This window comes from Syngnathus floridae, chromosome 13 (assembly GCF_059516105.1).
Source record: "Syngnathus floridae isolate MCC-2025c chromosome 13, RoL_Sflo_1.0, whole genome shotgun sequence".
NCBI classification, from domain to species: domain Eukaryota; kingdom Metazoa; phylum Chordata; class Actinopteri; order Syngnathiformes; family Syngnathidae; genus Syngnathus; species Syngnathus floridae.
This window is the reverse complement of record NC_142425.1, coordinates 5,656,068-5,679,255: the sequence shown is the minus strand read 5'-3', so window position 1 is coordinate 5,679,255 and position 23,188 is coordinate 5,656,068. Positions and strand designations below refer to the sequence as shown.

The following is a 23,188-nucleotide window of genomic DNA, read 5'->3' as shown; positions in this document are numbered from 1 at the left end:
GTGCACAATTGCAAACTGTACAGTGGTCATTTGAAATGCTACTTGATGTAAATTAGTTTGCATGTTTAGTGGTAGAAGTTAAACTAGATTGCAAACTGTAATTGTATGCCCGAATTTAAGATACATTCAAAGCAATTGAATGCCTGCATAATAATAATAATAATAATAATAATAATAATAATAATAATAATAATAATAATAATAATAATAATAATAATACACACGTATATGTATATGTCTGTATATGTGAAGTGAGTAAATTACTAAATTAGACAAAAACAATGAAAAAAGAGGACAACAATAGAAAAATAGACAAGAGAAGAAAAATAGGAGTAGGATGTGTTGAGACATGAGTGATTAATTGTGTAAAGTGCCCCAAGTTGTGGTCTGCCCACCCTGTCATTATTTTTCAGCAGCTTTGCCAATTGTACCCCCCTTTGCCAGACCCACTTGTGTAATTCAATTAGTTTGCTCCAGCAAGCCTTGATTGATTTCTGTAGGCAATCAACAAAATAACTGGCCCAGTCTCACTCCCTAATTCTTGCTCTGAGGCCAGTCAGGCTTGCCAGAGGCATTTTATTCTCTCTGTTTCCTCTCAAGCTTCTCACGCAAACATTACTCACTGCATCACAACACAAATTTGATTGAAAACCAGCCGGATTCAAGGGGACAAGCACTGATACCTTTCAAACACAGCAGTTTTGTCACAAAGATGGATATATGAAGGTAAAATAGTACATATCAGTAAACATACACCTGTGTTTCCATCTGGATATTGCAAACATATTTTGGAAAGAAGAGTAAGAGATAAGCTTGTACTCCTCAATCTCATGACATGGACTTGGAGCCTATTTCCTCTGCTCTGTTTAGTTCACATTCCTCAAAGATAAGAGTGACGTTCACTGAATACTTGAACTGTCCAGCAATGCAGCTTATAAGGCAAATGGTTACCTGCACAAATGTCAGAAAGACTCCGATTTCTGTTTGAAATTTGTTTGAAGATACTCATGTAACCACATGGCAGCAGGACCTGCAGGTCACTCTACAGTGGGCATTACTGTTGTCACACAGATACGCTCTTCCACCAGCTCAAGGTCGCTGCATTGTGGCCAAACCAGTGTGAGGCCAATATGTGATGCCATTGTTTGTGCCTATCTGGCGAGGTACCCAAAACAATAGAAAGTGCCCTCTTTATGGTGCAATGCACTTGTATACTGCAAACTAACGACAACCTCAAGATTAAAATATTTTCGATGATGTGAAAATTGAATGCTATCATAAATGTAAAAGGCAAACATTTTCACACAGAATGTGGTTCTCATTGAAATGGTCAGATTGCTATGACCCATCAATGTACCTTCATAAAAGGCACATGACATACTTACCTGGGTAACGAAACAAAAAAAACTGCAATTAACACATTGAATCACAGTAGAAATCTGCTGGAAAATAAATTCATGTAAAATTATTCTCATAAACACAAATTTACACTGTCATTCTATTTTGTACTTTAATTCCTATGCTGTCACGTAAGAAAAAAAAAATGTAAGTACAGCTTAGTTTTTAAACAGCAGCCATACCCCCCCAGGGGCATCGCTAGGTTCATCTTTGTAAGAAGCTCTGTCACAGACAGGAGGGAATAAATGCAAATTTCTGTAATGCAACTTGCTTATTAACATTACATGAGTGTCTCTCGGCTCTAGCGGAGACCAGAAGGATGAGAAGGATATCAAAGCAGAGAAGATGGGGAAAAAAGAGGTCACAAAGCTTGCAAGCTTACAGCCTTACAGTATTCATTAGCTCGGACTAAGACGACCTCCAAGCCCATTTCCCCACCTTAACATAACCAGTCCAACAACCACCCAAAAAAAAAAAAAGTAAAATTATTTCATTTTTTTTTCCTGACAATATGTATACATATATAAAATGCACGGAAGACACAGATGGAGATGGAAGAACACGGGTGAAATGGGCATGATTAACACAGACATCAGAAAACATAGATCACGCAGTAATATTATTCTTTTTTTAATGGGGCACCAACAGACTTATCACCCTATTTAGTCTTAGGGATGGTGTTGTGAGAGGTCTTGTTATACTTAGGATTAAGATATTTAAGGTTATATTTATATTGTTTCACTGTGATGGTTAAACATCTTACCTCGAATCGGGGTACCCTCTGGAGGAGACACAAAAATGAAGACACAACATAGATTTAGTTATAGGTTAGTTGTAGAGTTATATTTGGCTTTGGGAGTGGATCACTGGAACTGGATTATAACCCTTATAAGGCTTTAGGAAGAGCATATTTTTATACAAATAAAAAAATAATCTCTCCCACTGCTGGTATCACAAGAGGATTTTATAGCAGAGGTCCTCCACTTTTTTATTTCTCTCTTGACTGTACGGTCCATATTAAGAGCAAAAACTCAACGCATCATCGGCAGGGCTTGGCATTTATTTAGTACTGGCTGCAAGCAAGGGTGATAAGACATTGCTAGGGCATGACCTTACGCCAGCATAGTCTGCTCCCGTGTCATAAGCCGTTTCCCAGCCAAGTGACCTTGAGTGGGAGGTCTGTAAACCTGTTAGTGGTGTCTCCATAATATCCTGGGTATCTACATTACAAACCTGCTGAGGTGATAATGCAGTCTGCAATGATCTAGTTCAAACTGTACCTTCTGGGAACCACATGCTAAATCAAACACCTTGAAGTTGTTAGGTTTTTTTTTTTTTTTTTTAATTCCACAAGTCGTAAAACCCCTAAAGTGTTATAAATAGACACTTCATCTACAGCTTCAACACTCCTGCTTGGTCATTTTGTCTCTTGCTTTTTTCCATTGTTTTGTTTCTCTTACGCAGTGTCCTTGCCTATTCAATGTTTATTGTAAGTCTATTGTGTTACAAGCTTGACTGCAGGCCAAATATCCCATTAGGGACAATAAAATACCCAGCTTATCTATTCACTCACTGGTGGGCTTTTTAAAATGTAGCTGTGAGTTGTTGCTTGGATGTAAAATGCATCCCTTGAAGGCAGAGCCATGAATTGTTGGGGACAGAGATTAACTCAAACCCTCTCACTCTGGCATGCACTACATTAAACTGTTCTTCTGCCCATAGCAACATTGTTATCCAAGTGTTTTTTAAAAAAAAAATTTTTGACTCGAACTATTTTCCCATCTTTTGCCCTTTCAACCTATCTCTGCTTAGGAATTGTGCCTTTTTCAATTTTACTCCCTTCCTTTTGCTTTAGTTGGACAACTTACGGCACTATAAGTTTGTCATCTGTTGGAGAGGTCTCGAACCACCTGGCCGTGGGTCTTTTGGTACCGGGCCGCACAGAAAAAAAAACATTTTTTTTTTTTATCGACGATCAATTAATTCAGGTCAAGATGCTCGTCTCGGTCACGTAACATGTTTCCTCAGTCGAGCTCGCAAATCTACGGAGCAGATACTTAATGGTGAGTTATATTTTTAGGTTTTTTATTGTAAACTTATTATTTATTTATATATTTATATAAAGGCCAGTCCATGAAAATATTATCTGACATGTAACCGGTCCGTGGTGCTAAAAAGGTTGGGAGCCGCTGATCTGTTGAGTTGGTCTATGCCAAGAAGAAAGCACAGGGGGTGGATTGTTCACTACATTTGGATTGTATGTGATACCAGCAGATAAGAGGCAATGATTGAGTTTAAGTCTAAGGTCTGCCTGTTTTGTGATGTATTTGTATGTATATATACAGTATATACTGTAAACAGTGTTCCCCCATTGATCTCTATTGCAGATTTCGTGGCGATTGCTTTCATTGGTTATTATTTTACAGCAAAGTCTACACGTAGAGTTGGGCTATTTCAGTCAGTGTATTACCGTGATGTGTCGAAATATGCCAAGCAGCACCAAGGTCTACGAGAAGAGATGCATTGTATTTCAGAACAAGAAGAACTTAGCACTCTTATTTGGAGAACTGTGTGAGCAAGAGTAAGAACAGGCACGAAGGAAATGAATTATGTTTTCGTAAGGTTGTGCCTTTGAATAACTTTAATTTGCATGTGGGAGGAAAAAACATAATAAGAAGAAAAAAATCCTATAATGGATAGGTGACTCTACGCCTCACGATAAACAGGGGCTCACTGCACACACCAATATGTACTGTATGTATACACAATCATACAGAAGTCATTGCAACAAACAGGCAAAACAGTGTAAAAAGTGGCATCATGAAAATGATTTTAACGTCCTGTTTAGAAGCCACATAAGGTTAATCACAAGACAATGGACATTAGGGCCCCAAGGAGGTTATATTGTTATGGTGTTAGCATTTCATTAGAGGTTGCAAGAAGCGGTTGAGTTATTTTAATTCAAAGAATATGAATTTTTAGTTGGGAAGTTAAGGGTGTTACTAGTTAAAGTTTGGATGAGGTGAAGGGGACTGTTAGGAAAAGGTTGGGGTAAGGTTATGGGTAAGAAAGCAAGTTTGTAAAAGGGATGACAATCGCACATAAGCCTATTCAAACTTGTGACAAAAGGGGATGGGGATTGGTGAAAATAAACAGGTTCGATAAGATAAAGGTACTTCATTTAGAAACAACAGAGATCAATAGATATGCTAGGGAATTATCAAAGGCATCTTTTCTGTTTTGGTTTAAAAAATGATAAATAGAGACAGAGAGACAATGAGAGAGAGAGAGACAGAGAGAGAGACAGAGAGAGACACAGAGAGAGAGACACAGACAGACAGACAGGTAGGTAGGTAGGTAGGTAGGTAGGTAGGTAGGTAGGTAGGTAGGTAGGTAGGTAGGTAGGTAGGTAGGTAGGTAGGTAGTTAGATAGATAGATAGATAGATAGATAGATAGATAGATAGATAGATTGATAGATAGATAGATAGATAGATAGATAGATAGATAGATAGATAGATAGATAGATAGATAGATAGATAGATAGATAGATAGATAGATAGATAGATAGATAGATAGATAGATAGATAGATGGATAGATGGCCAGACAGCGTACAATAACAAATCTACCTGTATTATAGCAATGCAACCGAATGACCATAAGCCTCCCTCCTTTCGAAGCTTTGGTCCGTAAGAGGTTGATCAGCTTACATTGACAATGACCTAAATACACCTCAACAAGCGACTGACTTATCAGCTGTGGCATTATTTACTCCGCTGATCACTCCAGATGTTTGCTAAACAGCCTAAATATATTAGAAATATAATTCAAGGCCCTATCCTAGGTGCAATCTGGCCTGAAATGTCCATCTGCATACAAGAAAGATGGATTGTCTGATTTGTTAAACTTGTTTGACTTGAGTTGACTGTTCGTAGTGTATCTGGATAAGATCAGATCGTCCCCTCAGATGTACTGGAAACGTAAAAGAGCAGTAAATAATATGGATCTTGCAGATTTTTTAGCTTAATCCAAAAGTAATATAGGATTCTAGCATATGGGGCTGAGAGTTTCCATTCAAAAAACATAACAAAAACTCGGGCCTTCCCAACCTTTGGGGCATTTAACCTTATAAGGCCAGTGAAAACAAGATGTTTGCAGCTAAAACTCAGAAAGAAGAAATGTCAAGCTCCTTCCATAACTCTGGAGGAACTCCTTGCGGGTACCACACAAAAATATCACTGGCCTGGCAGTGTAGTGTGATCTGGACCATTTTTTAGTGTGTGTGTGTGTGTGTGTGTGTGTGTGTGTGTGTGTGTGTGTGTGTGGGGGGGGGGGGGGGGGGGGGGGGGGCACTAAAACTGTCTTTGTACATTTAAATTGGTCCGTCAATTTATTAGTAAGTTTGTCTTCTTGTTTTCTGTGACTTTTTCAAATGGGGTATTCCACAACAAAATAACATATCCACAGGCTGACTTATCTTGACCTGAATACTTTATTTTTACTTTGACAAAGTGAAATTTGGAGTTACCTTCAAAGGCTTGAAGGCTTGCCTGGAGCAAACAAGTACACAGATAACACCCCTTTAGAGGCAGTTCTGATACCTATATTGTGCAAGCTCTTCTATAAAAAGTATAGCAGTGTTATTAATAACTTCATTTTTAGCATGATGTAAAGATACTATAAAAATAATTTGGAAAGAATAAAAAAATCACTATTTTTTGTGAGAAAACATTTTCCCATGTTGTACTTATTGCTCATGAGATGTTTTACCATGAAAGGCTACCTTCATGTAATTGTGATTGCAAGCAATTCTCACGTGTAATTATATTCTTATATTGCAACAAAACGCGAGGTTGGCTAAATTTTGACCCATGTGATCAGCAAAAGTAAATCAGCCAAAGCTTTTCTGTATGTTAACCTGATGTTACTTTCCTCAAGATGGAGTACTATGTATATAATAAATTGACCTAGATCAATATGCCTTGAAACAAGCTTGACATTATAAGGTATTATAAGGTTCAAAGGTGACGGTGGTGGAAATAACTGAACAGTGGAGGAAAAGGGTTAAGATAGAAGGTAGAGTAAGGGATGCATGCATTCTGGACAGGAGCTTAAAAATGCCATCTGCTTGAAGGAGAGTGGGTGGGCTTGCATGACTTAGATGAACACTTACCAAAGGTTTCTGTAAATCACAAAGCAAGATGAAAGTAAATAGAAGAAAGAGGAAGAACAACATAGTTGATTTTAGGGTAAGGTTGTAGGTAAGTGCCACTTAAGAATTACAATGTTGACGTTTCAACTTGGGTTTTGTTGTGATTTGAAACATTTTAGTTATTTAAGGGTTGAGAGTGTTATTCAACTGAATAATTGTCATGTCTTTTTATTTGTTATTATTTTGATCATACTAATTTTGGTGTCTTTTAATAATCAGTTTCAGTTACCATATATTTTGGTGTTAGATTGATTGAATGTGGTGAATACTTTGCAATGTGTATTCATTGTGATGTCTCTTAGTTTCTTTCACACACAATTACAGACAAAGTACACAGAGAAAAAGAAAAGCATCCTTCAATTAGACAGGACATACAAATGCTATTGAAGGAGAATCAAAAGAATGATGACAGAGAAGTTAGATTAGAAAGCTGTCAAAATCGCTGACACCGTGTTAATGATAAAGTCAAGTAAACCAGCATCGATTGACATCAATTTAAAGTTCATCTTAACAAACACAAATAACATTCTAATGTCCATAGGCATGTGTACCCATACAGTTAGTATTTCATATCCAACCGACATTATAAGTAATTCCATCAGTGAAATAGTATTGAAAAATAGATGAATAGTAAAATATACTTCATTTACAAAACATACTGAAATCTATCTATTCAATGGATATACTTACCAAGACTTGCAGTAACTCCTCAAAGGCTTTGATTAGAGCTTATGAGAACACATCCCTACTACACACCGCACAATTTGAAATCATAAATACCTGCTTATGAATTATTATTACTTCTATAGGTATGTTTCATAGGAGGTAATTGATGCCAATGCAATTGATTTATCTAATGGTAAATAGGGTGGTGAGAAACAATGAATAGATACAGAACTTCAATTTACTCATGTGCAGAAGGTGGCGTGGACAAAAAAATGTGCACAGATATTTCTGGGTCTTCTCAGGTTTAAACTAGTGCTGTAGATTATAGTAATTATAAAAGTCATCTCTGCAGCTACACTACACCTTTACACATTAATTGATCCCCTGATTCCCCGACGTTTATATTCACAAACTACTAAAAAAGGAATCTGGGTTGAAAAATGACAAATAGAAGTCAAGAATAAAAATACGCTAATTATCCTAAAGGAAAAACATGTTTGGTAGTTGTCCATTTCTTATATATGGATAGGGATGAATAACAAGATGGTTTATCAATTATTTGGAGTATACCACACGGGAGGCACAAATGGGACATGAACTCAATCGTGAGACAATTTAGTGGAGTCCGCACTGATTTACATTTGCAGTAAGAGATCAAATAAGAGTCATTGGATTTTTCCAATGGTGACAAATTATCGACCAAAAATATCTACCCCTTGTTGCCCTGGGCCACTTCAGAGTCTGCACTTAATTAGCTATATAATTAGACTTTGCTTTAGTGGGCCTCTCAGTGTGGTTTAATCAATGGGGAACAAGACACAAACATATCCACAACTGTGTTGTGCCACTACAGCTTTAATGCGACTTCACTGACTATGCCAGGGTAGTATTAATTTTTTGACCTTTTTCATTCCTTGACATACTGTGATTCCAATGTATTCTTAGGAGCTACACTCAAAGTCTGTTTAATACCTTGCAGGCATCACCAAAAGTATTTTGGAAGCATTTCACAACAATTCAGGCTATTGTTAAACCAACTTTAAAAGAAAAAGAAAAAAATATAGAGTATGTTGGGAACAGAAAAAAATAACATCAACACGCTTAGTATTAGTAGCCTTTCCTTACCTGAGCGTAGCTGTTTGATTCTCCCATCACTTGCACTGGGGTCAATGGGCAGAAAGTCTTTATACCAGGTGATTTCTGGGTCAGGGGTGCCACTGGCGGCGCAGAGCATCGTTGCTGTCCGAGTGCGCTCCACTACTTTCAGCTGAGGGCCCATGTCAATGTTAGGAAAGCCAGGAGGGAGTAGATCCTCTGTATAAGGAAAATGAACATCATTATCATCATCATTATCATCATCATCACATATATACAGAGCATTGCAAAACAGTCAAAACATTTTAGAACTTGTAGACAGTGAATTAATTCCAATTCAAATTATGCGAAAGATAAATAAATGCAAAATCCTTTAACTTACTAGCATTCCATACTTCAGTTTTCAATTGGACATGAAAGGTTCAAGACTTGTGTTTTTGTACGAGCTCTCACGCTTGCCTCATTCATCACATTCAAGAGCCATTGCACAAGGGAGGATTATTTTTTTCAATCTTGGATCCCCACAGCTGATAATCATGCATGATTGTGCAATTACTTCACTATTAATGGATGAGGGAGTGTAGTGTTCTCCATAGTCATTGTCCTCCTTTTGCTGTCACGCTGGGACAATTAGTCCCTTGGGTCAAAACGCCTGACCTTTACCCTGACTGGAACCAAAGTAGTGACTCATTCTTAGATTATGAGAGCTGCAGGGTGTAGTGCCTTGAGCCGCAATATGCATCAGAAGCTCAAGGCCACATCACAACTCTGAGAATGACTAAGAAATTGGCCAGTGCTACATAGGTCACTGGCCATTTAAGAGCCAGTGACCTAATGTCAACATTGCGTATATCATGGTAGTATCGGCAACCAGGAACTACTGAATTGGGGGTAACGAGGGACAGTAAGTGGAGTCACAGCTGAAGCACTAGGTAAACAGTAGGGCAAGTGGCAAGATCACCGCCAGACGTGGTAGAACCCCCAGGCTAAGGCCATGTACCACCCACCCCTGACATTACCCAGACTCACGACTGTGATGTCCTTGAGCAAGACAATGATAGTCTGAATTGCTCCCTGAGTGTTACATTAGTCCCCTTTTCCATTGTGTGCCACTAACTGTGTGCTCACTACAGTGATGAGTTAAACAAAGACAAGTTTCATGAATATACATGTAAGCATTTACAGTGTATCATGACAATGATTATTGTCATTCTTCTATTCTTAAAACTAGACTGTCAAGCAGCTTTTGGAACTAAAAGTGCCAAGATCAGTGCCTACTACTAACGTTTAGAGCCCGCTATTTTTGACTGCAATGTAAAAGGGGCGTGGATGTCAGTTTGCTATGCACAGAAAATGAGAACTTTTATATTTGTTGCTTAAAAAGAGATGCTTTTGGTTAATGTTGGTTGATATTCAGCAGAAAGGAACGATTAAGTCTAATATCTGTTATTACCTTAATCAATAAATGCAAACATAACATTTGAACAATAAACACACACAAAATGCACTATGACTGGAGCACTTGGTTATTGACTTGTGAGAGTCTTTTCAAACGTAAAAAAGTACCGTATTTTCCGCACTACAAGGCGCACCTAAAAACCTCCAATTTTCTCAAAAGCTGACAGTGCACCTTATAATCCGGTGCGCCTTATATATGGACCAATATTGAGCCACTACAGCAGGCGTGTCCAAATATATGGACAACGTTTTAAAATAGGCCATTCATTGAAGGTGCGTCTTATAATCCGGTGCACTTTATATATGGAAAAGTTTTAAAATGGGCCATTCATTGAAGGTGCGCCTTATAATCCGGTGCACCTTATAGTGTGGAAAATACGGTAGAATCTTCTACAACAACAGACATTCGGTTACCTTCAACTAAAGCTGGCATCAGCAGAGCATGATGAATATTTCACTGCTGAGTTCGAAGACATACAGGCATTTACACCATTTTCGGCTCTACTGCTATATCCTTTCCATCGATTATTAATGATCACCGCTGTATAATCTTTTTATATCGAGTCACCCTGAAGCTTAGAAAGGCGATTGCAAACTGCATTTACCTTCTGAAACTTCAGGACACGAGAGTGCAATATGTTCTCACAAAATCCCTCTTCTGTATGTCATCAATGATCTATGTTAAACATGCCATAATGGTGCGGCACTTTCATTCCCTTCTAGCTAAGTCTGTCTGTCTGTCAGAGAAGGATTACATCACGGTCTAGGCTTTTCCCTGTGTCTACCGTATGATATACTGGCTGTATATGAGGCCTATCTGCGCTTTCAGTCGTCAACCTACAAGATATGAAAACTGTAAATTGGAGTCAGGACAACCCACAGTTAAAATGTTGGAAACATTCACTGAAGAAGCGGATTTGACACGAATAAAATCAGTCACGTGACAGAGGAAATTTGTTTCAGCTTTGGACATGAAAAGGTGAGCAAACAAGTCTCCCAAAACAGCAGTAAACCAGAAGAATCTTATATATACCGTATTTGCCGGTGTATTGGTCGACCTTTTTCGATCCAAAATCGACCGAAAAAAATCGACCTCGACTTATACACCGAGTCATAAAATTTAACTTCGTATTCATCGCTTCAAATGTGATGGTAACCAAGGCCGTTTCTCATGCATCTCATTGTGCGTTGCACTTAGAAAATTTGAACCGGGCGGCGTGCGCGAGTGCGCGGCCCGCTGGAAGTCGAATGAGGCGCCGCCACCACCTCCGCGGTGCTTATAAACAGCCGATCCGCTCGGCGGGGGCTATTTTCGGCCACTTGGCTCGTGCGCACGGCCTCCCGGATGTGCCGGGCGGGTGCGCGAGCTCGCCGGCCGCTGGAAGTCGAATGAGACGCCGCGACCACCTCCGCGGTGCTTATAAACAGCCGATCCGCTCGGCGGGGGCTATTTTCGGCCACTTGGCTCGTGCGCACGGCCTCCCGGATGTGCCGGGCGGGCGCGCGAGCTCGCCGGCCACTGGAAGTCGAATGAGGCGCCGCCACCACCTCCGCGGTGCTTATAAACAGCCGATCCGCTCGGCGGGGGCTATTTTCGGCCACTTGGCTCGTGCGCACGGCCTCCCGGATGTGCCGGGCGGGTGCGCGAGCTCGCCGGCCGCTGGAAGTCGAATGAGGCGCCGCCACCACCTCCGCGGTGCTTATAAACAGCCGAACCGCTCGGCGGGGGCTATTTTCGGCCACTTGGCTCGTGCGCACGGCCTCCCGGATGTGCCGGGCGGGTGCGCGAGCTCGCCGGCCGCTGGAAGTCGAATGAGACGCCGCGACCACCTCCGCGGTGCTTATAAACAGCCGATCCGCTCGGCGGGGGCTATTTTCGGCCACTTGGCTCGTGCGCACGGCCTCCCGGATGTGCCGGGCGGGTGCGCGAGCTCGCCGGCCGCTGGAAGTCCAATGAGGCGCCGCGATCTCCTCCGCGGTGCTTATAAAGTGCCGATCCGCTCGGCTTGGAGCTATTTCCGGCCTCCCGTTGGTGCCGGGTGGCGTGCGCGAGCTCGCCGGCCGCGATCTCCTCCGCGGTGCTTATAAACAGCCGCATGCGCACGGCCTCCCGGAATTTGAACACATTTCGTCAATAAATTTCGCATATTGAATTTTGAAGTTTAATATAATGCAACAATTGAGCTCGACTTATACAAAGGATATATCATAAAATCGTAAATTTCCGTCGAATTTTAGGGGGTCGACTTATACACCGAGTCGACCTGTACACCGGCAAATACGGTAATTTAATATCCTTACAGCTGCTCTGACTTGATGCACTTCGGGCTGCTTTTCCTGAATGCTTGTTGTTGCATCCCCAGGAATTGTCAGATAGCATCTTTCCTCAAGCTCACAGGCTCTGTCAATAAAGGCGGCCATGCAAAAATAAACAGATCACTCATCGAAGGAGTGCTGCTTCTGTTATCCAGCCTGACTGTGAAGGGAAGAAGAAGCCAATAACACACACTGATGCTATCCTACCTATTCCCAAAGGCCCGCTCCACCATAAGTCTCGTAATTGTATTTCTTCTTTGATGTGCACTTTTTGTGATGACAGATCTTTACAGGGTAAATAGAATCAATGGAAGTGCACTATCCATCAATGACAAGGCATTGTTTATTTTACCAAGAACGGCCTTTACCACTTAGGCCAATAATCATTAGACTCCAGGTCGCAGGGCGTCCACCTGCTGAGCTTATACGTTTAATTATGCAGCAGGTTTTGAGACACATTGTTCAGGTTCTTTCACTGCAAAACAGGCATCCCAGCAGAAGCATACAGAATCCCATACGAGTATGAATGCACGTCTGTATTGGCAGATGGTAAATGCTAAGGTCAAGCAACAGTTTTCAACTTCACTTACCTTTCATTTTACTTTTATAACTGTCTATAATTTTGATTTAACATTTAATATTATTACACAAGTGACAGGTGCAAAGCCTTTAATCAGCCTCTGGATTGTTGAGCCGGTGCAGATAATCTGCAGATTCATGCCTGCTGTTGCAGTCAGCATGCTATCATGTGGCCTGCTTAAAAGGTCTGTCCTTTACACTCACTTAACTTTCCGGACTAATCCTCGTCTCTGTGGATCACTGGTACCAAAAAAGTAGTAGTTGCGCCAAAGTCAAATATTCTCAAACCAAATTGAAATGTTAGTATGACTGCATCGATCAGAATGATTTTTAGGGGTTTTCAAGTAACATCAACATTTGGTGTTGTCTGTAAAATATGAACATTCAGCCAACATGGCAACAACATTGTAACTTCAATAACTAAGTCGACATTAAGCAGAAGTGGATTTTTTTCTCTAACAAAACTTTGATATTACAACACAGCAGACAAATAACTGGACTTTGGAAGAGGCTGGGCAAAAAAGACATTCATAGTACAGCCCCAAGGCAAAAATGCTAGCCAAAAATAACATGCGTGTCTGAATGTATTCATTAGATGTAAAGATTGACGGCTTTAATGTTGATACCTCTGATCCATTCCAGATATCATACGACGGTGGGCAAGCAAAACTTGATTTGTGGCCACTGCAGAAAATGCTATGGGGAGCACCACCATCCCCCACACCTATTACTCATATTATTATTTTCACTTACTGAAATGATTTAATTCCATCAGAGGCATAATCAGGTTAACTGATTACCCAGTGCCACAGCATGGAGACACAGGTTATGAGCAGATATAAGCATCAATATTGCAAAGGGACGGCTAGGAGATTGACACAGAGAATGTAAGCAAGGGAGAGATTTTAGCAGCTTTTAGCAATGTCTTTTGACAGTTATTTTGTGATACAGCTATAGCGACAAATGTTTATTTTACAATGTTTGTACTCACAGATCAAAGCATTTGGAATTGCAGTCCCCAGATTCTCTATTGCTATCCCTGTTGAATTGCTTTTGAGAGATACAAAATATGATGAGGGGAAAGAGGCACAAAGAGATCTCAGGGACATAGATAGAATAGCAGCACAGAGGGAATCTAATCATAGCGATTCTGGCCCCATCGTGGCTCACCCTCTCCAGATACACATCTCAGTTGAATTATGGTTGTTATACAGCTCGCCCTCCACCTTTCCACATTTTGCACCATTGTGAGAGGGGTATGTTGCATTGGCATTCTTGACATCGAATGGGTATCATTTACTGTACCTCTAGGTACAAAAAAGATACACCCAGGTTTCACACCATGTATGGATCAGAGTTACATTGTAACCTATTGCTCTGGTAAACTTTTTACAATAACATCCATCAGCTTTGTTGATCTCTGCGCACAGCTGAACTACGTACAAATACATATAAGTAAGCAAGCATTGTAAACATGGTCGAGAATTGATAAAGCAGTGAGAACGAAAATAAAACAAAAAAACATTAAACCAATCCACTAATCGGCATCTTTCAAACAGATGTACCACCTCCAAGGCCAGCTTCAAATAGGCAAAAAAGAGATAGCTGTTGCAGCCAACTGCTTGGTAGGGTGTGAAAAAACAAATGTCAGCCTCCACTACAGGTAGCAACCAATGGCCAAAGTTTTGTCATATATCATAGCCAAAGATTAAAAGTAAATTAAAAGTAAATTATGACAACTTTATTATTATTATTATTATTATCATTATTATTATATCTTGCATACATGTGAGCTGGACCAATGATAAATCACAAATGCCTGATGAGGGAAAGGTAAAGACTACGTTAAATGTTAAAAAAAAAAAAAAAAAAAAAACGTAAAAAATGGGAAATGTTTGTTTTTCTTTTTTTTAAACATCTCTCTGTCTTTCCTTATCTATCTTGTCAGGTTCCTGAGGCGACTGGGCCAAGACATGCACACTCCAGGGGGACAGTAGATGAGGCCAGGGCCATTACAGGAAGTGCTTCACCGAAGAGAAACGTCAACCAGTCAGGTCTGGTTTAGTGGTGGGTGGTTTGAGTGTGAGCTTCAGGAGGGCGGGAGTGAGTGAATCATGTGTCAGTGCTCCACACAGTAGGTGTGATTATGCTGCTCCACAAGCCTTTCTAAAATCTAAAGGCCTTCATTCATTTTGAATTTTAATAGTGGAAGTTTAGGCCATAATTAAGAACTGATACACACCATTTACCTAAAGTAAAACATGATGCTCGTAATGGACCATATTTTGTACTTGTATCTATGAAAAATTAATGGAAATTGCTCTGACAATTTGCCTATAAAGGAAATTTTTGTGAGTTTAAATTAAAATCATTAAAGTCATCCATCCATCCATCCATCCATCCATCCATCCATCCATCCATCCATCCATCCATCCATCCATCCATCCATCCATCCATCCATCCATCCATCCATCCATCCATCCATCCATCCATCCATCCGTCCATCTGCCAATCCATCAGTCCATCCGTCCGTCCGTCCGTCCATCCGTCCGTCCGTCCGTCCATCCATCCATCCATCCATCCATCCATCCATCCATCCATCCATCCATCCATCCATCCATCCATCCATCCATCCATCCATCCATCCATCCATCCATCCATCCATCCATCCATCTACCCGCTCTATCGCCCGTCTGTCCATTCATTTTCTGAACCGCTTATCCTTACATAGGTTGTGGGTGTGCTGAAGGAATGATGTGTATGAGTGTAGATGGGGGTGTCTCTGTGTGGGTGTCGGAGTCTTTTTTTTTTTTTTTTCAAACTGTCCTATTGCTGTTTTGTTTTATTTTATTTTTGTCGTTTGCAAATTAGATTAAATTTCTATGAACAAAAGGTGCTATGTAAACACCTTTTCGTTTGATTTGATGTGTTTATCTGCATTGCATGGTTCATCTCATCTTATACAACATAACATCAAGAGGAGACCATGTCCTATTTCCATAATTGCAAAAGGAATTGGCAATAGATGGATGTGCGAGAGTATGCTGGTAGGTCATTGTCCTAGGGAGTATTCAAACTCACGCAATTATGCGACTAATGATATGATTGGAAAGTTGTCTTGATGAAGAGATCAACACGATTGAATGAATGTGGTTAGAAATGAGCAGAGGACTACTCAAATGGCTTCCAGGTAATTGCTTAATGTTAACATGCAATTTGGAGGTGACATGTATATGTGGCAAAAAAGGTTGAAAGAGGATTACAGCTTTCAACACGGTGACAGTGGTTAGACTGCTAGGTAAATACACCACTTAGAAAGGTTAAAACAAGAGAATGTGTATTGAATATTCATAAGCTAGTTCACCAGAAAAGAGGACAAAAGATAATTCCTTCTGCACTCTGCATTCGGCAGATTGGTGAGTGATATAAGAGAAGCTTGAGCATTCTAATAACAATTGGAGATGTCGCCAACTTCCAAAAGTCACTGTTAAACACCCGTTTCTTGTAATTGAGTATTTAACTTATTGTATTGTATTGTATCTTACTGTACTATATTTTTGCATTCAAGAAATGAGATTCATAAAATGCGCAGGCTGAATATTAGCAGTGACATTACATTCGGCCTTCAGTTCAATCAGTTGTACCCAGAGGGTCTACATCACAACCTCTGTGGAGAACAACTTCAGTCATCTGGGCTTGTAGATCATTTATATGTAGAAGAGAAGATAGTTACCCCATCTTTTCTTTATGCATGAGATGGGCCACTCAAAGGTCATCACTTTCACCGATTCTAATCATCACAAACCACCTTTCTTTCTCAACTCTCACTTTTTTGCTCAGGTAAGGTAAAAATATTGATTAGGTTTCAACACATTATGGTGAACATGGGCTGAAAATTTCAGCTCGTTTTGTTCATTTAATTGCCAAGCATAATTAACAAAAAGAATCACCAATGTAAAAATTGACATGGCAGCCATTGAAAAGCGTGGCAAGATCTTTTTTCATGGCATTTATCAAGTTAGAGAAAGGACCTTTTCAAGTGGAATTCCTTACTGTGCTGGGAGGAAACATTAAAAATAGCCTTTCACAAGTGAGCTGCCCAAAACAATCAAACCATTTAGCAATAATCTCAAAACCACGTCTAAAACACTTCCCCCTCAGATCAGTCCCCAGACAAATGACTCACATATTGGGACTTTCCAGCCAATGACAAATCAATCTGAAAACCCGTATTGCTTCTTGTACAACTCACTCTCTCCCCTCCTCTTCATCATTCTCTTTCTACCTCTCTTACCTCCCTCGACCACAGGGGTCTTACATTGACTCTGGTTAGATGTACGGGGTCATGGGGGTTACTCTGCTTGAGCAGGAAATATATAAAATTGATGACAAAAGCTCAGAAGTCATCCACCTTGAGTTAGAGGCTCACTTCACTTATCTTTCTCCATCGGTCCGGGCTTTTCATTAACTCCATCCGTCGCCTGTCTTTTTTCTACTCATCTTATATCTCCAATGTTAGATTCGAATTACATATGACTACAGCAATACAGGTTCCAAGGATCAAATAATTTGGGTGCCATCAACTCTCATCTGCAGAAGTAGCCATAACATTTTCCAAGCTTTCAGTCTACGACAACAAATACATGCTATTCTGGCTTAATGTACAAGGAACAAAGTATGAGGAAGAACCAAAGAGGATAACTCTGCATAATACTCAAGTGATGATGCATAATTAATAATTATTCAAGGAAGTACACACCACTTTCCATTTAATATTATGTTTTGTAATAATTCCAATTAAATAAATAATGATCTCCTATTCCAGCTGTAGGTGGGGTACACTCTAAACTGGTTGCCAGCCAATGGCAGGCCACATAAAGAAGACTGACAGTGAGTTTTCAAAGCAAATGAGTAAAAATACAAAATAAACATGTTGTCAATAATTTCAAAAATAATGAACAGAGTCCAACACAAAGAGTGACAAAATTAAGGCTTTTACATGGTGGATTATTGTTTTAACAAAAAGAGATATTTATTTACCAGCACTACCAAAATCCACTTCCCACATTGTCAGTCTCAAAAAGTAAAAATTAGAATAATATACTGACAGAAATACATATATTTTACCTGTTTCTACTCCACCCGATGGGAAATTACCCTATAAAGAAGGAAGAGCGAGACTAAAAATATATTTAAGGAATCAGTGGGGTGGATAAAAACCAGGCTTGGGACTTGGCATGCTGAGAGAAAAAGCTTTGGAAAGACTTTAGAGAGATGCTGATGAGAGACCGAGCGGGTTTTATTGGTTCCACCTGGTTGGGAGTGGTAAACCAAGTGTATGCCTCACTTGAGCGCCTGCATACTATATTCCACTACTCTTGCAATACAGGAAAAAAGTGAGTACAATGAAAACCTCTTTTAATCATAACTTCTGGTCCTTGAGAAGGTTTGTGGCAAAATTCATTCATACAGTTCTAATCACAAGGCTACAGGGTCCAGCAGTCGAAGACAAGTACACAAAGCTAAAAACTCTCATTCCTCCAAACAGCGGGAGCTCTCAAGTAGAAAACTTTCCTATACTCCTAACATGCGTACATGTGGGGGGGAGACAACAAATCTTAAAATAAACGACGTGTTTAATATGTTACTTCAAATACTTTACAAGTGATGAATTAATGATAAAAAATGATTTTACATAGGCTATGCTGTTCTTTAGAATTTCAAGAAAAAAAGCTCTCAAACGGTGTGATATCGGTATGGTATTGGGGGACAGAAAAAAGGGGTCGGAATATTTTGGGATAGCCAAGACAGCCTCTCAGTCAAAGATAGTCAAACTTGCCCTTGCTGAATAGAAAAATGGGTCATTGAAACTCAAGTGCCACTAGTCTCTTTAGAGCAGGGGTGTCAAACTCATTTTTCTCGCGGGCCGCATCGTAGTCATAGTTTCCATCAGAGGGCCATTATGATTGTCAATGTCTTCTAGGCTACAAAGAAACGGATGAATAATTAGTTTTGAAATCAGAGAGTAATAAAAATTGTTCAAATATTTTAAAAAGACAAATGATAATAAAAACAGCAAGCAATGTCTATTTTTTTTTAAAAGTGAAGACAATTTGTAATTTTAGTAATGATACAAAGTCGTTGCAAAATTTGTCTCGCAGGCCACGTAAAATGATGTGGCGGGCCGCAACTGGCCCCCGGGCCTTGAGTTTGACACCTATGCTTTAGAGTATGCAGTGTATGTATAGATATAAAAAAACAACAACTTTGATTTGTCAAGAATGTGTATACATACTGTATGGATGCTATACTTATATAATTTCAAAATTATATACAGTATTACAGTTAAGATCTGTCAAAACTCTTAAAGCACTGAAACATGTTTTTATGAATAACTGGAGTGTCTGACAGAATATTACACTCAGATTTTGTATTCACTCAATGTCTCCTGCTAAACCAACTAAGGCAAGGTTGTGTACCACACTTTTTACCATGCTATGACCATACAAACTTTATATTTATGTGCACAGTCCAGTGCCTACAAATACCCAGCCAAACCAGCCATCTTGACATCCCAGAATACGGTCGCTCCCTTTAATGTCGATGTGTCCCATGTGGCTTGCCCATCCGCTTTGCTCCTGTTCCAAGAGCCAATATTATTTTTCCCCTACTCACCTATTCCACAATGCCTCTTTTGTCCTCCTTCATCTCCATCCAAGTCCTCATTTTATTTTCCTCTATATTGCTCATCTGATTTGCTCCACTTCCACATCTTTTCGCCTTTGTCTCATTGCTGCCAAAATGTCTTTACCGCTTTCTTCAGCATCGCTTCCTAAGACGCCCCATTTCATTCATCATTTCAACAGCTTTCTTAATAATGTATTTTAAGTTATCCATCTTTCACAACTGATGTTTTTTTTCCAATGTTTTTATGTATAACACTACTTGAAAATAATGTCTAAAATATATACTGCAATCCTTGGAATTTCCTACATAATTGTTTTATATTGATGAGTTGTGATTTTTTTTTTTTTTAAATGCTAAACCAAAATAAAATAATTTAGACAAATGAACTGACAAGTGAAACGGGCTGTGGTAAAATGAGCTGTTTGTAAGTCCCATACTGAGATGGACAGTAGATCCCTTTCCAGATGGAAAATAAAGGAAACAAGCACACGCTCAACAAGATTCTTTCCTTCTGTGCTAACTCTTGCCTGAGCAGGATGGATCCTGTCCTCTGAAATCTGGAAGAAACTTTGTCAAGATGATTTCACTCGCTCCACGTTTTTCTCATGCTCCTGTGGATTGCCCTACATTTACCCCATGCTTACTTCCACAGAAACAGTACATACAAAAACACATGAGTAGACGCGTTTGAATATTTATAGCAAGATATTGTTGCTATGGTTGTCCAGGACATTTAAAATACTATCCCTGGTTGTGACCTTTACATGACTTATGTATGACATAAAATACACAGACTATCAAAACTATGAAGATCCATGCCCTTTCAAAGACAGTAACCCGAAAGTATTTGCACCATTCTAGCTACTCAGAACAGTATCCAATTAAAAAAAATCTATTTTTTTGAGCGTGCTGGGCAAGCCTCCGACAGCCAGCAGGGTTCTACCATGTACATTGTGAGCCAACTATAGCTCCGCTTCATCCAGTCCATGGCAGATGGCAGCAGGAGAGAACAGATAGGACGTGGTGTGTGTGTGTGTGTGTGTGCGTGCATGTGTGTGTGTGTGTGTGTGTGGGGGGGGGGGGGGGGTAGAGAAGAAAATAGTGTGTGGCCATGTGATGTCTTCCTCTTAGAACATATGGTAAAACATAAAAAGATACTAACACCTATAGGAGGCATCCAGTAAAGCAAATCTCAGATTTCTGGTACCTGATAATCAGATTTTGTGTCTATCAACATCTTTCTGCTCACAAACACTTGCATTTGTGGTCAAACAGTTCTTCCATGAATTGACTGTGGATTATTGTCTCAGAACTGGAACAATGATTAATAGTCTTAAGGCAGGGCTCATTAATTATTGAGTGGAAATGTGTTTTGTATTCACATTTGTCCTTTTACCAAGCAAACATATCTATTTTTATTGGAATACTCAATTATTCCATAGAATTTTCACCAAAATATTCGATAGTTCCAGCCTTCTGGCACTAAATATGTTTGATTATTGTTGTTCCTCTTGCATTATAAATCAAAAACATTTTGTTGTTGAAAAAACTAACTGGACACTGCCAGCTTTACATGGAACGATATAATATTTTAGCAATTTCATTGGCTTGATTAGCAAGACAAGAGATTTCCAGCTGTCAGGTAATTTAAATAGCTTCTTCTACTATATTGATGATCTTACAATCATTTAATGCAGTACTGTACAATGTAGTTGCAAAATGAAAGTCAGATTATGAGTTCTACTTAACACCTGAAGTAGAAATGCTTAAATAATCGTGAAGTCTGGTCACATTTCAATATGTGATGTAGACAAATAAAACGTTCACTCCATATGTGGCAAACGCACTATAAAAACTATCAAGGTAAGATATCATCATAACAACACTGCGAGAGCTCACTGAAGTCCATTTTGTTATTTATTATGGAGTTTTCACACTCTTTCATACTGCAGGACTCACCTCGAATGATCGACAGCTTGGCATTGACTGTGATCTCGCCCTCGCTGTTCTCAGCCACACATTCATAGATGTTCTCGTCACGTGGTGCACGTAGAGGCTGAATTCGGAGCACGGCGCCGGCACCCTCGTCGAATTCAATGTTCTGTTGGTCAAAAGTCAAGAATCATTGTTTGATAAGTGTGTGATTTGGAATTGAAAGAAAAAACACTATCATTTGAAAGGCTGCCTGTTTGAATGAGCTGTATTAAACAGTAGCCAAGGAGGTCATATCTTTATATGCCCTAGATGACTTTTTTGATTTTCTGCAGCCATCACCATAAAAAAAAAAACATAGTTGGCGCCAACTGACGTCAATGGTGCTCCTCGTTATGATTCGTGTTAGTGGCAATGGATGTTGATGTTTTTTTAAAACAGAAAGTGAACACTGCCCAAATACTGCTGGACTTTTCTGAAATGTAAAAAATTGAATTAATTTGTTAACCAAAAAGATTACTCAATGGAATATGTTTTGTATTACTAAACTTTAATGCATGTTGTGTTAATAGCCCAGCTCAGCTCTGCTCACAGTACGGTAGTAAGGCCTGTGAGACCAGTGGTTCGGAACCACTGTTGTATATAAGGAAGCTCTTAGATCCCTACGTATTCTTAACTTACTATCCAAGCAGCATTTTTTAATTAAAATATTTTCAAGCTGTAATGGCTGCCAAGTTGAGATGGTCATTCAGAAAGTCCATCTGACAGCAAACCCAGGCTATTTTTCCAAGGGCGGGTTAACATTGAAGCAAAGAGGGGCTTCCTGCGGAGATCTTTTGGTTGAAGTTAAACTTTAAGATTTAAATAAGTGTCTTGAGCAGCCTGCTGCTCCATTGGTGCACATCCCAGGGATGAGCAACTAATTAGGCAAAAACACTGCAGAGCGGAGCATCACGATCAATATCAAAGCATCTCTCTTGAGGCTAGAAACTACAAAAAATAAATCAAAAATCCTTCAAATATTTTTGAACATTTTATATATATATATATATATCTTTTATTGCAAGCTAAAAGCAGTAAGAGAAGTGTCCGTTTTCGTAGGCTCCAATATGCCCTTGGCTTTGTTTCCCACTTAACATGCAGCAAAGCAGGAGAGCACAACTTTTCATTTTGTCCTCTACTAAAAAACGGAGTCTCCCCCGATTATGTTGTTATTTCTTGCTTTTTAAGCTCTCTCCTATGTGATTCCCTTGATGCCGCAGAATGTGTACACCAGTCTCTGCGCACTGCAGTTGTTAATGATGCAACTTTTCAATTAAAAGACACTGAGCATCAATCAAAAGTTTTAGTGAGTCCATCCAGAAAGATTGGATCAGGTTGCGGGTTAGGTTGCAAGGCACGAGGGGTTTATTTTGCAAGCGTGACATCAGTCCTTCAAGTGTAGAGAGGACAAAAGACCAGGACTTGCGTGGCACGAATGGCTGATGATCTTGTGGTGAACGTGAAAATCTCTTACAAGGAAAGACAAAGTGGTGCGGACTAATTACTGATATGGATTGAGATTTGACCCCGTGGTGAGAAGAAACATGAAATGCTGATATTTGCCTTTAAAGTGAATTTTTTATTGAGTTATTGAGTTATCAAATCCAGTCTCTAAGCATAAAGTCTCTACCAATTGACTCACCTCTATACGCTGGGAGTTGACCTTTTTGCCTTTCTTATTCCAGCTAACCCTTGGCTTGGGGTCACCTGTCGCTTGGCAGACAAAGGACACTACACCCCCGGAGACACCTATCTGGTCAACAGGGACTTTTGTAAACCGTGGTGGTACTGTAGAGAAAGAAAG

At 39.7% G+C, this 23,188-nt stretch overlaps 1 protein-coding gene across 6 annotated transcripts in view; it reads right to left on the bottom strand.

Moving 5' to 3' along the window:
• ptprsa (protein tyrosine phosphatase receptor type Sa) overlaps positions 1-23,188 on the bottom strand; it is a 166,627-nt gene that overhangs the window by 61,836 nt on the left and 81,603 nt on the right. For all 6 annotated transcript variants that reach the window (XM_088393314.1, XM_088393319.1, XM_088393316.1 and 3 more), the window contains 3 exons: positions 23,027-23,172; positions 21,370-21,511; positions 8,401-8,589 (listed from right to left, as the gene is read on the bottom strand). In XM_088393314.1, the coding sequence (XP_088249440.1) occupies positions 8,401-8,589; positions 21,370-21,511; positions 23,027-23,172 (477 nt within the window). The remainder of the gene's footprint in view (positions 1-8,400; positions 8,590-21,369; positions 21,512-23,026; positions 23,173-23,188) is intronic.